Source organism: Phascolarctos cinereus, unplaced genomic scaffold (genome assembly GCF_003287225.1).
Source record: "Phascolarctos cinereus isolate Bilbo 61053 unplaced genomic scaffold, phaCin_HiC Scaffold_3;HRSCAF=262, whole genome shotgun sequence".
NCBI classification, from domain to species: Eukaryota; Metazoa; Chordata; class Mammalia; order Diprotodontia; family Phascolarctidae; genus Phascolarctos; species Phascolarctos cinereus.
In genome coordinates this window covers 148,418,759-148,435,310 of record NW_027555736.1, presented here as the reverse complement: position 1 = coordinate 148,435,310, position 16,552 = coordinate 148,418,759, and the positions used below count along the sequence as shown (strand labels likewise).

Sequence of the window (16,552 nt, the reverse complement as noted above, 5' to 3'; positions counted from 1 at the left end):
TGCCTCAGTTTCCTCATCTGTAAAATGATCTGGAAAAAGAAATGGCAAACCATCCCAGTATCTTTGCCAAGAAAACCCCAAATGGGGTTGGACAAAGAGTTGGAAATGATTGAAAATTTACTGAACAATATCAAGCCTCAGTTTTCTCCTCTTAAAATGATGATAATAATACTTGTAATACCTATCTTGAAGGGTTGTGGTGAGGAACAGATGAGAATATATATTTATAATGTGCTGAGAAGATGTCAATTATTATTATTACCCTGGTACATGTGAAGTTTATTTTTTATTCCAAGCATAGGACCTTCCATTTATCCTTAATAGACTTCATTTTATTGGAGTTAACTCCATATTCGTGCCTATCAAGATCATTTTGAATTGTGGCTTAGTTATCCAGTGTGTTAGATATTCCTCCTACCTTCATGCCATCTGCAAATTTGATACATATGCCATTACCTTAATTGCTACAACTTCCAGGACTTCAAACAATCTAGCAGTACATTTATGAACAATTTCTCCTTGTTCCTAAAAATCTATCCACCATCCATCACCCCCTAACTCCAGCCTTCTAGGAGAGAGGCCTTGGGTGAGCTAGGGCAGCTCCTCATCCTTATACAAGCCCATAAAAATTCATTTATCCTATGTCCCATTCCTTCATGGTTCTGTTCTCTGCTCCATAGCTATCAGTTTTCTGATAAATTAATCTTGACAAATGGTTAACATATCATTCCTTCCTAGAAGGCACATTTTTTGTTTTGGAAAATGTCTTTCTGAGACACAGTAGCCTTGCTCTAAAAAAGTGTTATTGGTGGTATTTCAAGCACTGGGGAAGGCCAATGGAAATGGAGAGGGCTCCCTTCCTGCACTCATCAAATCATTCTATAGGTAGCCAATACAGCTGGAAGGAAAAGAAATACATTTGGATCAAAGGAACTGAGATTGAATTTCCATGCTTGTATTTCCCACCTGTGTGACCTTGAACCAGTCATCTAACCTCTCTACACCTTAGATTCCTATAAAATAAGGGGAGAGAGTGAACTGGGTGGTCTCTAAGTTCTGATCTAAAACTCAGTCCTATGGCCCCATGATCCCATGTGCACAGAACAAGAGCAGTGACTCAACCTTCCAGAATTCTGCACCGCAGGACAGATGGCATCTGACTGCCTTGATGCAGGACACAGCCCTCACTTCCTTTGGCTCTCTTCGACCCCAACTTGAGGACAAGGTGGACACAGCCCTTATTCCCTTTGATCTCAACTTGAAAGCAGGAGACTTCTCTTTGATCACCCCCCAATACATTTTATCATTCCCAACACACCTATGAGAGTGTCCAGGCACCTAGTAAGTGCTCAGTAAAGGTATTTGTTTGATTGGGCACAACCAGAGCATGTTTTTTAATGCCAAGATTAGAGATTTAGATCCACCCCCAAAGAAAATCCCCTACCTCTGCCTCTCCACTTCCATCCCATTGACAAGACAGTTAATCCAACTATCAGCAAAATAGCCAGGGCCAGAGGTTTCATTAAGACTATGTCCTCTCTACCCCTCTCTGAGACAGATAAGGGAATAGAGTCCCAGTACTCTTGGTCTGTCAACAAGTCAACCAAACATGACTTTTATCATGTTCAGCCATAAGAAGAATTCTCCTGGGAAAGGCTACCCGACCAGAATTTCCTGGCCTTATTGGGAGAGTAGGGGGAAAGTGAGAATGGCCTCAGTCAGGAAGCAGCTGAAAACCTTGGATTCCCAGATGGCCAAGGATGGATATTTTGAATGTGTTGACACTCCTGACTTCATTTATCAAGACCCAGTCACCAGCCACTCCCCATCTTACTTTTCTAAACAAAATATATGTGCCTCCTTGGCTCGGGTAAAATTGTGAAATCAATGGACTTTGTTTTTATTGGCCTCCTACCTCCCTTCAACACCCATACATACTATGTGGTACCCAGTATCTTCTGGCTCAGAGTCCTGATCTTCTCCTCTTCACAGCTCCCTCTTGTGCAGGAGTTCTGAACTAGGGTCTTTGAAGTTGTTGTTTTTTTAATGTAAATAACTATATTTCAATGTAACCTATTTCCCTTGTAATCCTATTTATTTTATTTTATGCATTTGAAAATGGTATTCTGAGAAAGGGTCTATAGGTTTCACCACACTGACAGAGGAGTCCATGACCCAGAAAAATTAAGGATCCTTACTCTAAAAGAACAATGTAATGAACTCAGTTGCTCGAACATGTCAATAACTGATAACAACTTACAGTGTCCACCGCTCAAGAAGAATTTGTATTCCTGTGGAGATCAAAGTCTCAAGCTAAAGTAATAGCGTGTGGAGGTTGGAATGTCAGCCAGAGGTAGGGGAGGTATTTTTGGCCATAGGAGGGCCTTTCCTAGCCTCTACAATCACAGAGTTAGCAGCAAGGCTGGCTCTGTTCCTGTTGCCAAAGAGACATAAAGCCAGTGTTGCCAGACCCCTTCAAGCTGCCAACATTTTCAGATGGAATTCCCAAACCTCCCAGGGCCTGGGGAGAGTGGAGGTCCCAGCTGGGTTGCAAGCTCCTGGTTTGAATCAGTCCTTCTTCAAGATGTGCTGCAAGGCTTACAGAGGTATTCACCAAGCCAAGAATGTATCTTCAAAGGCATCTCTCTAAAGCAAAGCAGATTGGTCCACAGTTGCATCCTCTCACTCAGTGGGCAAAGAGGGGTGAAACCGACTTTGATGGATACCTCCCAGAGTTTCAGATGGAAAATGGAGAATAGGATCCATCTGGTGTTAGAGAACATTAGGAACTTTCTCTTCCTACACAGTTTTACCCTACCTGCCTTGGAGTATGTGATGGCCCTCCATTAATCTGTAACCTGTAATCAGCTATAACCTGGCTGAGTAACTTAACAGGATCTTAAGAGAGCACTGAATATTCCTGAACACAGAAAGCAAGAGTAATAAAGCATCAGAATGAGGTCACCTAGTTGCCAGGCCCAATTCTGACATGGTATAACTATGAGCTAGTTTCTAAACTTCCCTGAATCTCAGTTTCCTTATCTGTCAAATGGTGAGAATACTTCCTGACTTAAATATCTCATGGGATTGTTAAAAGGACAAAATTAGATAACGGATGGGGAAATTGCCACCCCCATCACCATCTCCAAAGGCAAGGGATCTTTGTTATTATGGAGAGGATGTTGCTATAGTGGGAAAAATCCCTGGATTTGGAGTCAGAGGCTGCAGGTTCAAATTCTGTTTTTTGACCCTGAGAAAATAATTTTATATTAAATTATATCGTTTAAATTCAATAAATTTCACCCCAGAGAAGAGTTGAGAAAATGCATCTGCCATGAGAGGCATTGTGGCAAAGTGGTCAGAAAGCTGGTCTCAGAGTGATAAAGACATGGATTTGAGTCCCACCTCTAACATATACTGGGTACATGACCCTGGGCATGTCACTTAACGTCAGTGCCCCAAGCAGCTCATTAAAACCACAACTGGCAAAGCAGGTGCTAATCTGTACTAATTGAGTTTCCTAATTATATTAATGTCAGTGTCTTCCCTAATGCCTTATTATGACATCATTTCCCCCTTGAAAGTTGCACTTTCTGTTTTCTTATTTCATCTGAATCCAAAAAAAGTTGGAGGAAGTAAAGTGACCGTGTGATTTACTCTAGGTTTATACATTCACCCTTATTCCCACAGCCCTGCACGGAAACTCTTCCATGAGAAACCAAAATCTAATCTCACTGCCTAAGTCATTGAAACAGACACTGAACCAAAACATTGATGGGCAGAAATAGAAGTGGTCACTTCCAAACTGCGGAAGGCATAGCAACCCCTGCCCTCAGGGAGCTTGCCATCAGCCTAGGGGGAAAAAAGCAGACAAAAATATTAGGGATACCAACAAAACAAAAGCTGAAGATATACAGGCTGTATTTATGACTGCTAAAGGGGGTGTCATTCCGTGTGTAAGACAATGGCAATTATGAGATTGTAAGATCAGAGGTCTAGAGAGGGAAAGGTGCCTTGGATGGCCATTCAGTCCAACCTCATTTTTCAAGGGAGGAAACTGAGGCCCAGAGAGTTTAAGTGATCTGTCCAAGCCACAAAGGTAGGTAGCAACAGAGTCTGGAAGACCTCCTGGAGGCAGTGAGTTTTGAACTTGGGTCTTGAAATTTTGCAATTGGCCAGGGACCAGAATTCGTATATGGCTTTGGAGGCTCTTCTTTACTAATTCTCCTTCCTAAAATTCAGTTACTAGGATCACCTTCATTTAACTTCACAGGGCTGGGCAAGAAGATGATCTCCATTCAATTAATGACCAGAAATAAGGGTTAAGGGTAAAAAAAAAATAATAAGATGGAGATACTAGCAGTGCCATTTCCTTTTATGCAAAGACTTTCTCTCTAGGAGTGACATGGATTGTTTTGGGTTCCACTTCTTCCTGCCTAGGATGGGATTTTGCTGGGAGCAGTTGGCGCATATGACTGGAATGGAGCTGTGCTGAAGGAGACCAGTGGTGGAAAAGTCATTCCTCACCGAGAGTCATATCTAAAGGAATTCCCTGAAGAGCTGAAGAACCATGGGGCATATCTCGGTAAGGTCATGAAATAGAAATGGGCATTTGGGCAAAGGTGGGAGACAGTTATTTATGGGTAACTAAGGAAACCTTTTGTTGCCTTTGAAGCAATTGTAATATGCTGGTAATATAGAGCCTTTACCTAAGCTAAAATACACATCAGGAAAAAACAATTAGCAATAAACTGTGCTTCTCTTTCCACTTTTATTTTGAAAGTCAACTGTTTAAAGCATTTTGTCCTCATTAGAAATTTTTGCACATAAAGCATCTCATGAGTTTGTTTCCTTGGTATAAAATCCAAGAATTATGTAGTTTCCTTGACTCGTCAGCACAGTCAAGGCAGAAATGACTTCTAATGAAGTATTTTGTGAAAATAAAGACAAGCAGAAACACAATTGGTGAATTTCCTAATTATTCTTCCTTGCACCTGGCATTAGCACCCATTAAATTTTTTAGCTGTGACACAGTATTTCATCAACTCAATTACTTAAGAACAAATTATCCACAGTTTTCTAAGACCTCATTCTTATCAACAGAGCTGAGCAAGGTAGAGGTTAGAAGTCAATATGTCAGTTTCAGGGCACCTGTAATCTGAAATTAAGTATATATGATCTGATGTCATTAATTGTTTTATATCATCTGTGCCTCTTTTTTTTCCCAACCACACATCCATTACCCTGAATGATCAAGATACAGCTATTGTGTATTTTTGTTTTGTATTTGTATTTGTTTTGTATTGTGTGTATTGTCCATTTTTGGTTAGTCCTTGCTTGTTTTTCCATTTCCTCCTTTAGGCCTTAGCTCCTCAGAGGGCATGGTCTATACATTTTGCTTGTATCTATAACCCCGGGGCTCCTGAATAGTATCATGGTGTCAGGTACTGGATAAGCATTTGAAGAAAGTATACTCAGAAGGAAAAGCACAAAAGTCATGTTGGATTGGCAGACTCAGAAACTAAAAGTCACTTTATTTAATATTTTTTTTTGCTTTTTGGTGAGGCAGTTAGGGGTTAAATGACTTGCCCAGGGTCACACAGCTAGTAAATGTCAAGTGTCTGAGGCTAGATTTGAACTCAGGTCCTCCTAACTCCAAGGCTGGGACTCTATCCACTGTGCCACCTAGCTGCCCTAAAAGTCACTTTAGAAAATGGCAGCGTATGGCACCTTAAGATAAAATAGTCAAAATAATACCATTTATAGAATGTTTTACAGTTTGCAAAGTGTTTTGCATAAGGTATTTCATTTGATCTTCGTAATACCAGGTGGAATAACAGGACAAGTATTACTATCCCCTTTTACAGGTGAAGAAACTGAGGCTCAGAGTAGGTAAGAGACTTGTCTATAGTCACGTGGCTAGTAAGTGGCAGAGCCACCATTCAAACTCAGGTCTTCTGACGCTAAACCCTGTGTTCTTTCTACTAAATTACAGCCACCCCCAAATTAAAAGAAAAATTAATAATTATATACTGAATATCTACTACATGAGAATCATAGATTCTTACAGCTTAAAGGAACCTTAGATATGATCCAGTCCAAATCTCTTATTTTGTAGGTGAGGAAATTAAGGTCAAGAGAGGGTAGTGATAGCTAGGACTAGAACCCAGATCTCTTGACTCAGCTCAGGGCTCTTTTGCTATGGATATTGGGGTGATGGGAGAGGAACTGGGATTCAAAGACAACCACTGGGTCATTTTTCTTTGGCTATTTAGCCACTTCCACTTTCCTGAACCCTCCCTCTGTGGGCGGGAGATGCTGAGGAAGTGACCTTCTCCCAAGGAAAGGGGTTAGGCCTAGCCCACCCAGCTTTAAGGATCCCCAGAGGGGGCATTGTTTTGGTTTCTGTGCTGAAAAACAGGCTGTAAGGAGCCAGGACACAGCCAAAATATTCCTCCACACTCCAGGAATGGAAGGCTTAGGAGGAAAAAGCTCTGGACCTAGACCAAGGGACTGCTTCCAATTTCCATTCAGGCAGATATAGGTTGGGTTCTCCATCACCTCTGCCCCACCCCACCCACACTACTGTAGCCCCCTTCTGCCACTGCCAGGAAACAGGATCCAATTTTTAAGGTTAGAGGGCCCACCAGGTAACGGTCAAGTCTGATCTGTGGCTGACAGGGATTTAACAACTTGGAAACCCAAGAATTACAAGAGGGCTTTATGTTCTGAGGTTACTTCTCCAACTTACATACTTTCAAGGAACAGATGTCATAGCTTGCCAGACCTTGCCCTCAGATAGATAAGCCAGTTTTCCCCAGAGGTGAAGTAAGTGAGATGAGCATGTCATTTTGCTCACCTGATATTGACCATTACTTTCCCCTTAGTTGGAATGTGGTGAGTAAAACTGGGTGCTGTTTCAACTGCATAAGGAAGATGGGAAGATGGGTTTTCTCTGCCCCACCCCCTCCACTTTGAGTGGTCTGAGGAGCAGATGCAAAGGAAGGTCAAAGCATACTGGCTGGTAGGTAGGAAGTAGATCATGCCATGCATGACTCTAATCCCTTGCCTAATGATGGACTTCCACAAAAGCTTTTGAAGAATTCCTGGATTGAAAAAGGGGATTGCCATCCTGCCCTACAGGAAAGTAGAAGGGGAAGGGGATAAGAGAAGGAGGGGAGAGATAGAAGAGAGGGCAGACTAGGGGAAGGGATATTCAGAATGCATGCCATCCTGGAGTGGGGGGAGGGGCGAGATGGGGTGAAAATTTGGAACTCAAAATCTTGTGAAGTAAATGTTAAAAACTAAAACTGAATAAATTTTAAAAAGAAAAAGAAAAAGAAAAAGGGAATTGCCAATCTTCATTTTCTTGTCTTTTATCCCAAACCCCTAACTTGTATGCCTCCCTCCGGCACCTACATTCGTGCAGGATCCTGAGCCCCAGAGATGGCTTGGATTCCATCAGCCACCCCAACCCCACCATGGGCTCCCTAAGAGCTCTGAACTAAGAAGCACCCCTATTCTCACACCAGGAGTGAGCCGAGGACAGTACCTCAGTAGGATTGTCCTCTTCTCCTCCATTACTACAAAGCCTTAAGGATGTCCAGACACCAGTTTTGTCATATAATCCTAGCTGGTGCCAGCATGGAGTCACCTTTGAGGCAGAAAGACCTGAGTTCAAGTCTAAACTCTGACACCCACAGGCTTTGTGAGCCTGGGCAACCCTCCAAGACGAGAGATCATAGAACAGTTTCCAGGCTGCGTTGGTAGAGGGAGTTTCTTCCCAGGAAAGTTCTCTATACCAGTGACATCACAGGTGTAGACAGTCCCCTCATATCTGACAGCCACAGACCAGGTGGCTGTAGAGGGTGCAAGGAACTGCGCTATTGACCCATTCTTTCCTAACAAGGGAAGGGCTTGCAAAACCTGAGCCAATGAATACTTGGCCTCCTGGGATCAGAGAAAGCGCCAAGCCTCTAGAAAGACCTGTAACCCATAGGGTCATCCCAGTATCTCACCCTTTATTTGGGTTAGCCCTTTCTGAATGTAACAACCCCCAGGGTTAACACTATAAATAATGTTCCTCAACGTCAGAGCAAACCTTATGCATAAGCCCCTCCCCTACCTGCTCCCTACTGTCTGAGATTTCTTTTATCATTTTATAATGTGTTGCCTCCTTTCCATTATTCCAAGGACTAGCCTGCCTGGTGTTCTGACAAGGCTATGTCGGGGAGCAGAAGTCTTTCCACCTGTGTTCAGATCCTTTCCTTCTCCTCTCCCCCAACAGGTTACACAGTAACTTCTGTGTCCCGTGATCAGGGCAGGGTCTATGTGGCTGGAGCACCCCGATTCAACCACACAGGCAAAGTCATCCTTTTCATGATGCACAGCAACCGTAGCCTGACAATCCACCAGTCTCTGAAAGGAGAACAGGTAAGGAAGGAGAAGTTATAGGCATGGAGGTGAGGAGGAGGGAGACAGGAAGGGAATGGGATTGGGGGAGAGTGGCAAGAGAGTAAAGGAAGAGAGAGGAAGAGAAGAGATGGAATGAATCCACTTCAGGTAGTTGGAGTTCTTCTTGGAGTTCTCATCCATTCCCTGGCTTCTGGGCAGGACTATCTGCCCCCCAAACCCCTCAAGACATCTGAGACAGCGAATTCCTCAACACCATTCCTCAGGCTAGCATGTTAGTCTACTCCAGCAGCTACTGGCTAAGGGTGTCAGGCCCTGTGCTAACCTCACCCTGGTGTTTCCTGCTGTTTTTATTTATTGCCTGGACCTGTTATTTAATGGTATAGGGAAACTCCTGGAGAGGAAAAGTCTTTCTACCAATCCAGAGAAGCCAATCTGTGCCAAGGAGGGGATTTGTACCCAGTGCTAAGAAAATGTGTGGATATTAGCAACCTTGACTCTCTTCCCCTAGCCACACCACAGCTGGCATGAAGTCACACAACGTCAGAGTAGCAGCCAAAGAATGCTTGATATTTAGAATGGTACCTTCCTGAGCACTCTTTCATGAATCACAAAGCGAATTATCATTTAAAGTGACCTGAAAGAAATCCCAGAACAAGGATCGACAACCTTTCTGAGAGGCGTGCCAAGTTTTCACCCTCTTGACCACTAAAAATCATTCTCCAGTCAAACTTTAGTATGTGTGCCATAGCTTCCCCCGCTCAATCTCCCTAAGAGTTAAATAAGTGATGCATACTTTAAAGTCTGGGAGTTGCCTGGGACACTGAGAATTTAAGTGACTTACCAAATGTCACAACGTCTGAGGCCAACTCTCTAACCACTGGACCATACTGCCTCTCCTGTATAGCAGGAAGAATATAAAAAGTTTTCTGTCTAGGGCAGTCTTAAGCTCAATTTCACAGTCCTATTGTCTCTGTTCACTTGACCCTTTCGCACCGTCTACCACTGCCCACAGCCCAGCATGAAAAAGGGCAGTTCTCCCTCGTGTCTAACCTAACTCCCTCACACATATCAGCCAGTCCCGTCCTGCTTGCTTGGTCGTCCAGCTGAGCTGGCAGACGGCTGCTCACCACCGACATTCTCAGTCTCACTCCCACACGCCCACGCCCAGACTTTGGCTGGTTTTTTCAGGAATTGGCTTCTAGACCCAGTAAGTTAGAAGGGAAGCTATTTGATGAATTTATGACATTTTTTCCTGCTGGGCTCTGACTCCAACATCCGAATGATAAACCACAGTCCTGAGGGCTTCTAAATTAAATAGATTCCAAATCCACAGGACCTACATAGCTGAGGGCTTCAGGATCCACGTGTTTAGAAAAGGGGTGTCCTCCCTGTTTCTCTGTTCGTTTCTCTTCTTCTGTCTCCCAATGTTTGTATGTCTCTCAAGCTCTCTCTGTAGAAATATATACACACAATGATACAAGAAAATATATATGTATATATGCATACACATACATATCATAGCTGTAACACATAGGTATATGTATATCTATAGAGAAGTGGACAGATGTTTCAGTCCTTGTCTATCTCCAGTTCCTGGCGCACGGTAAGCATTTAAAATGTTTACTGATTAATAGACAGATGTTTTCTTCCTCATCTTTGTACACCCAACCCCTAGAACGTAGAAGGGGGTTAACAAGTATTTATTGATAGGTAGCTACAGGTAGGTAGATAGCAGACAGACAGACAGTTCCTCAAAGTCCTATCCCAATATCTCATCATGGCATAGAAATGATTCTGGGTTCTTAAAGAGTATGCCAAGCTCTGGCAGGTCCCAAGCCCAAGCACTGGGTGACCACCGTCCTGAGGCAAGAGGTACCAACTAGGGCAAAGAGCTAAGAATGTACCCTCAAATCTACTTTTTAATTCATGATGTGAAATAACACAAGTAATTGACACACATTTAACAGAGTAGGAGGGAGAATTAGCCACTATAATGACTTCAGGAATGGAAGGTCAGGGTAAGAACCTGTCTAACCCACTGGGTTTTGGGGACCCTTGATCTTTCTACTCCACCAAGAGGCTTCAGGGAGGCTCTCTCCACACAGTATGTGGGAGGGAGGGAAGGTAGCACTCTTGCTTGAAGGAAGTATCACTTGAAGAGGAAGAGGGAAGGGGAAGAGGGAAGGGGAAAGCTCTTGGGGAGGGAGCAGGAAGGGACAGAGCTAATTTATGGGTTTCTTTATGGGACTGAGGGAGAGAGGTAGGGAATAAATAGCCTAGGGTATATTGTGTTAAATTTTAACATAAATATATGTTCATTTTTACACCCTTTAAGTTCCCTATCCTGGGCAAAGCCCCAGTAGCCCCAGGTTAGTTACAGTCCTGAGGACAGGCCAACAACCAACACATCTGTTATTAAGAAGAGAAGTAAGGTGAAAGAGCATTCCAACTATGGGATAGAGCCTGTGCAAAGACACAGAGGTTGGGGATTCAACGGTATATGCAGTGAATAGCAAGTCAGCCAGTTTGGCTAAACTATGACAGGGAGTGATACGTACTAAGTCTGGAAAGAGGCCATACTGTGGAGGATGTTAAATAGCAAACAGAACTGAGTTTGTATTCTATCTTGGAGTCAATAGGAGGCCAGTGAAGCTCACCCCTCAAAGTACTCTACCCCTCTGTGCTGCAGATTGGCTCATACTATGGAAGTGAAATCAATTCTTTGGATGTGGACAGCGACGGGGTGACAGACATTCTACTGGTTGGCGCACCGATGTTCTTCAGTGAGGGCCGAGAGCGGGGCAAAGTGTACGTCTATGTTCTGAGACAGGTAATGCCAGAGAGTGCTGCCCTGGGTGCCCTGTGATGAGTCAAACTCTGGGAGAACATTCAAGACCTCATTCTGCTTGGGAAACCTAGGCCCCTGGTGCATGCATAATTTGAAACAAACCAGTCTCCATCTGATGAGGGCAATTTAATTATTCCTTTTCATCAGACCTCAGTTTCCCCCACTGCTCTCCAATGTCCTACAAAAGAAGATTGAGCTATGGAAGTAGCAATTCTTTCTCTTAATGCCCACCTTGATGGGCCAGGACCTGAGAGGCAGGAGCCAGAGTTGTCTCCCCTACAGTCACAAGACAATATCCAGGAACATCCCCAGGCAAGGAAGGGAAGTTGATGATTGGATCAGACAAATGGCTAACTGACAAGAGGTGTCAATGTCCCTCCTCCCACAAGTGCCCAATGCTCTCCCCTACCTCGGGTCCCTCACTGAGTTGTCTTACTCAGGCATCCCTCCCCAGAGAACATCCCAGATTCTGGACCTTTCCTTCTCTATCCCTATCCCCAAATAAAATTTATCTGTTCTTTGTCCCAACCTCTCAGGGCTCAGCTCTCTTTTAGATAATCTGGTAAACAAATTGATTCTGGGATGAGATAAATGGATGAGGGCGCATCATGGGTTAATCTGCTCTCCCTCTACAGATAACGTATGTGTAATTTCCTGGGGCCTTCCAAAGACAAAATGCCTTAACCCATAGGAGGAGAATTTCATAAGACTCTAGGATCATAGATTTAGAACTGAAAGAAACTTTATAGGCCTTCTAGTCCATTTTCATCGTCGTTCAGATGAGGCAACAGAGGCTTAGTGAGGTTGACCTGCTCACAGTTATACAGTCACTAAATTTCAGGGGCAGAATTTGAATCCAGGCCTTGCCCTCTCAAAATCCAACATTCCTTCCTTTATACTTCTTGCCTCTTCTGCAAATTTCATTAGTAATAGGAATTTCAGGTGCTATGGCAGAGCAGGTTGGGAGATGACTCAGCCCATACATGGCAATGGTTCAAGGGAAGCCCGAGCTTTCTCAGAACACAAGTCCAGGAAGTGATGAGATACCATATAAGTTTGTTCAGGGGACCACAGGTGCAAGCCCAGAAGGGACCTCAAGGCCATCTAGTACAACCTCCCCATTTTACAGATGAGAAAACTGAGGCCCAGAGGGATTAAAAAGCTTGCCCATCCATGGCCACACAGCTAACAAGAATCAGAGATGGGATTTGAACCTCTTGGGTGCAGAGCTAATGCTTTTTCCATTGTACCAAGTAGGGCTGCCAGAGACTAAAGAGTGGGCACAAACTTGTAATATAAATTATTTTGAGAGATAGACAGACAAAAAGAGAGAGGACCTAGATAGAAATAGAAAAATGGATGCATGGATGCATGGATGGATAGAGATATGAGAAAGAGACATAGAAAAGAGAGAGAAAGAGAATCAGAGAGACTAGATATAGGGGTAGAGATAGACAATCAGATAGATACAGAGAAACAATTCGATTAGAGATAGATGATAGATAGATAGATAGATAGATAGATAGATAGATAGATAGATAGATAGATAGATGATAGATAGATAGATAGATAGATAGATAGATGATAGATAGATGATAGATAGATAGATATAGATAGATAGATAGATAGATAGATAGATAGATAGATGATAGATAGATGAGACAGAGGGCATTATGGAGATAGGTGGATTAGGCAGATAAGGAGAAAGGGAGATGAAGATGGAGTTCATCAGCAAACTGTAATACTGAGATCATTTACAGACAGTGTCCTGCAAACGTATTTTTAAATCTTCAGCAGAGTGATAGTGTTTCTCGATAGTCCGAGACTACGGCACCTCACCTTGCAGGAAGATTGTACACTCAGAAAGTGTCAGGGTCTCTCCAAGATCTCCCCAGGCCCCAATCCTCTTCAGTGGAGTTGTTCTTATTATACAAAGAGAAAGGAGCTACATAAGAATTTTCTCCCTATCTAGCTATTCCAGTGCAGACAGGAGAGGTGGGTGTGGTGCTAGGGATGTCCTAAAGGGCTCCATCTAAGCAGTTCCTTAGTTTCCCCTCTCCCACATCCCTGGTTACCTCCCTGAGAGTAGGTCTGCCTTAACAATAGTAGGAAATAATGATGGTGGGGCTCCTTGGCCAGTTCACCATGGGCCTTCTCCTATCCCTTTTCTGTCTGTAGAACCGATTTATTTATGATGGGACACTAAAAGATTCCCACGGTTACCAAAATGCCCGGTTCGGCTCTTCCATCTCCTCAGTCCAAGATCTCAACCAGGATTCTTACAATGACATCGTGGTGGGAGCTCCCCTGGAGAATGACCACCAGGGAGTCATCTATATCTTTCATGGCTTCCAGAACAACATACTGAAGAGGTATAAGCAGGTAAAACTTCCCCGACCTGAGCAACATCTCTCCTGAGCCCCAAACAACCTCTAATCTAGGCTTGCAGGGAATACCAGCACTCACCAGCCTGCTTGCCTCAAGCAAAATTTTCTGCTAGCCAGAGGGCAAATTCCATTCTATTCCTCAGTGATTTTTGTCCACCTACCACAATATGAACAGACTCTACCTTCTTTTTCTCCTTGTTATTACATTCAAGCAGGAAGGTAGCTCTTTTGTATGCCTGGATTTAAATATTAAGCATCTCCTAACAAATATTATAGTTTAATGGAGGTGAATAATGGAGCAAGGATACTCAGTTCTAGGCTGAATTTCACTTGGGATATCTCTAAGAATGATTACCCACTGGAAATATCCATGAATTAGATAAGAGGTTTTTAACCAAGGGTCTGTGAACTCTTTTAAAAAATATTTTGACATCAGTATTTCAAGATAATTGGTTTTTTTGTAATCCTATGTTTTATTTTATGCATTTAAAAGTATTATTCTGAGAACAGTCCATAGGTTTCACCAGACTATTAAAGGGGTCCATGACACAAAAAAGGTTAAACACTCCTAAGGGGATGATGATGATAATAATAATAATAATAATAATAATAATAATAATAATAATATCATTTATATAGCTCTTTATGATTTGCAATGTGCTTTACATATTATCTCATTTGACCCTAATGAGTGAAGTAAGTGCTACTGTTATCCCCCATTAACAGATGAGTAGGGCAGTTAAGTGGCTCAGTGAATAGAACTTTGGGCCTAGAATCAGGAAGACATAAGATCAAATCCAGACTCAGACACTTACTAGCTGTGTGACCCTGGGCAAGTCACTTCACCCTATTTGCCTCAGTTTCTCATCTGTAAAATGAGCTGGAGAAGGAAATGGCAAAATACTCCCGTACCTATACCAAGAAAACTCCCATAATGGGGTCACAAACAGTCAGACATGACTGAACAATAACAACAGTTGAGGAAATTGAGGTTGAGAGAGGTCTTGCCCAGGGTTGCACAGCTAATAAGTGTCTGCACCAGGATTTGAACTCAAGTCTTCCTGACTCCAAGCCCAGTGCTTTATCTCCATCGTGCTACTTAGCTGCCTATGCCCTCAGATGAACCTAAGATTTTTAACCAAGGAGGACTTCACCTAGTATCTTTTTTATTTTAGTGGAAATACAAAAAGAAAGAGATGAGACAGAGAGATGCTCTTGTCTTGGCTTAGGGAAATCTTAGCCCAGGACTCAGTTGGAGACTGAGTTCCACTCCTCACTTTACCACAAACTCATGGATGTGACCATAAGCAAATCACCTCTGCTTCTCTGGGCCTCAGTTTCCTCATCAGTAAAGTGGATATTGTAATGTAAGGGAGTCCAGATGAAAAGCATCATTCCACATAGAGATAGCTTAAGCAAACTTTATTGCTACTCACAAGGCAAGGTAGAAAACTGCTGCTCATGAGGATTCTCATGAGGAGCCTCCATGCCCCCTGTGGGCAGCACACAGTGGGGTACCCATGCTCAGGTCAAAGACCCAAAGATCCTTAGGGCTCCCCTTATACATTATTTAGGACAAAGTGCCAGCGTGAAACCACTGGGAAACTTCCCTGTTCTCTATAGGACCTGTAAAATGAAGGTATTTTCTTTTTTTTTTTTTTTGCTTTTTTAGGCAATTGGGGTTAAGTGACTTGCCCAGGGTCACACAGCTAGTAAGTGTCAAGTGTTTGGTCTGAGGCCAGATTTGAACTCAGGTCCTCCTGACTTCAGGGCCGATGCTCTATCCACTGCACCACCTAGCTGCCCCAGGTATTTTCTAAATTAGAGGAATTCAGGACAGGGAAGTCAGAATGGGGTAGGAAGAAGAAGGAAACTTCACACTAACCAGTATTATTCTAGCAAAAGGCTGAAAAGGGAGGCTAGGGCTGAATAAGAGATACCCTCCTTCCTGCCCTTCTATTCCAATGCTTCCTCAAGGCCTAGACGTGACCCTAGGTTCTTGAAGTCTGTACCCAGCATCATGGGTAGATCCTACCAAGCTGGAGAGGACTTAAGTAGAAGCTCAGAAAGAGATGTATGGTTAACCAATCAGCCTGGTTAAGTTCAGAAAATCTCATCACCGGAAGACTGGCCACCAGATGTTTTGGGTTTGTTCTTTTTGTTTGTTTGGTTTGTTTTGCAACTCTTGAAGAATTTACCTAGGCACAGAGGAATTGTGATCTGCATTAGTGAAGGGAGTGGCCACACCAATGAAGTCCCAGATCCCTGAAGTGGTGCAATAATTCCTGCCTATCTTACAAGAGACAATACCTTTCATAGCACTTTGGAAAAGTTAAAAGAGCTAGAGAAATGAAGAGATAGGAAGTAAATCTGTGATTTCATTGGTATAAGGCAAAGATGGGGAACCTGTGGTCTCGAGGCCACATGTGGCCTTCTAGGTCCTTGGGTGCAGCCTTTTGACTGAGTCCAAGTTTTACAAAACAAATCCTTTTATTACAGTCAATGGTGGGGAATTCATGGTCTCCAGGCCACATGTGTCCTTCTAGGTCCTCAGGTATGGCCTTTTGACTGAGTCCAAATTTTACAGAACAAATCCTTTTATTAAGGGGATTTGTTCTGTGAAATTTGGATCAGTCAAAGGGCTACACTTGAGGACCTAGAGGGCCACAGGTTCCCCCACCCCTGGATGGGGAATTCTTTGAACAATGCAGGTCAGCGCCTTCTTTGCAACTTACAGTCTTAAAGAGGGTTACCTAGAGTAGAGGTATCAAACATGCAGCCTGCTCCCAATGAGGTCTACAATACTCCCAAGTGCTAGTGGAACCAGGTTAAAATGTAATCAGGAAATATTTTTTAAATAAGTAAAAATACAATAAAACATAGATAATATTTCATTTTAAAA

The 16,552-nt window shown here is 43.1% G+C and overlaps 1 protein-coding gene across 1 annotated transcript in view; it reads left to right on the top strand.

The window, feature by feature from the left end:
- Nucleotides 1–16,552, top strand: part of ITGA11 (integrin subunit alpha 11) — an 81,252-nt gene that overhangs the window by 26,552 nt on the left and 38,148 nt on the right. Inside the window, exons 7-10 of the mRNA XM_020982483.2 lie at nucleotides 4,441–4,585; nucleotides 8,288–8,433; nucleotides 11,105–11,245; nucleotides 13,442–13,645. Of these exons, the coding sequence (XP_020838142.2) occupies nucleotides 4,441–4,585; nucleotides 8,288–8,433; nucleotides 11,105–11,245; nucleotides 13,442–13,645 (636 nt within the window). The remainder of the gene's footprint in view (nucleotides 1–4,440; nucleotides 4,586–8,287; nucleotides 8,434–11,104; nucleotides 11,246–13,441; nucleotides 13,646–16,552) is intronic.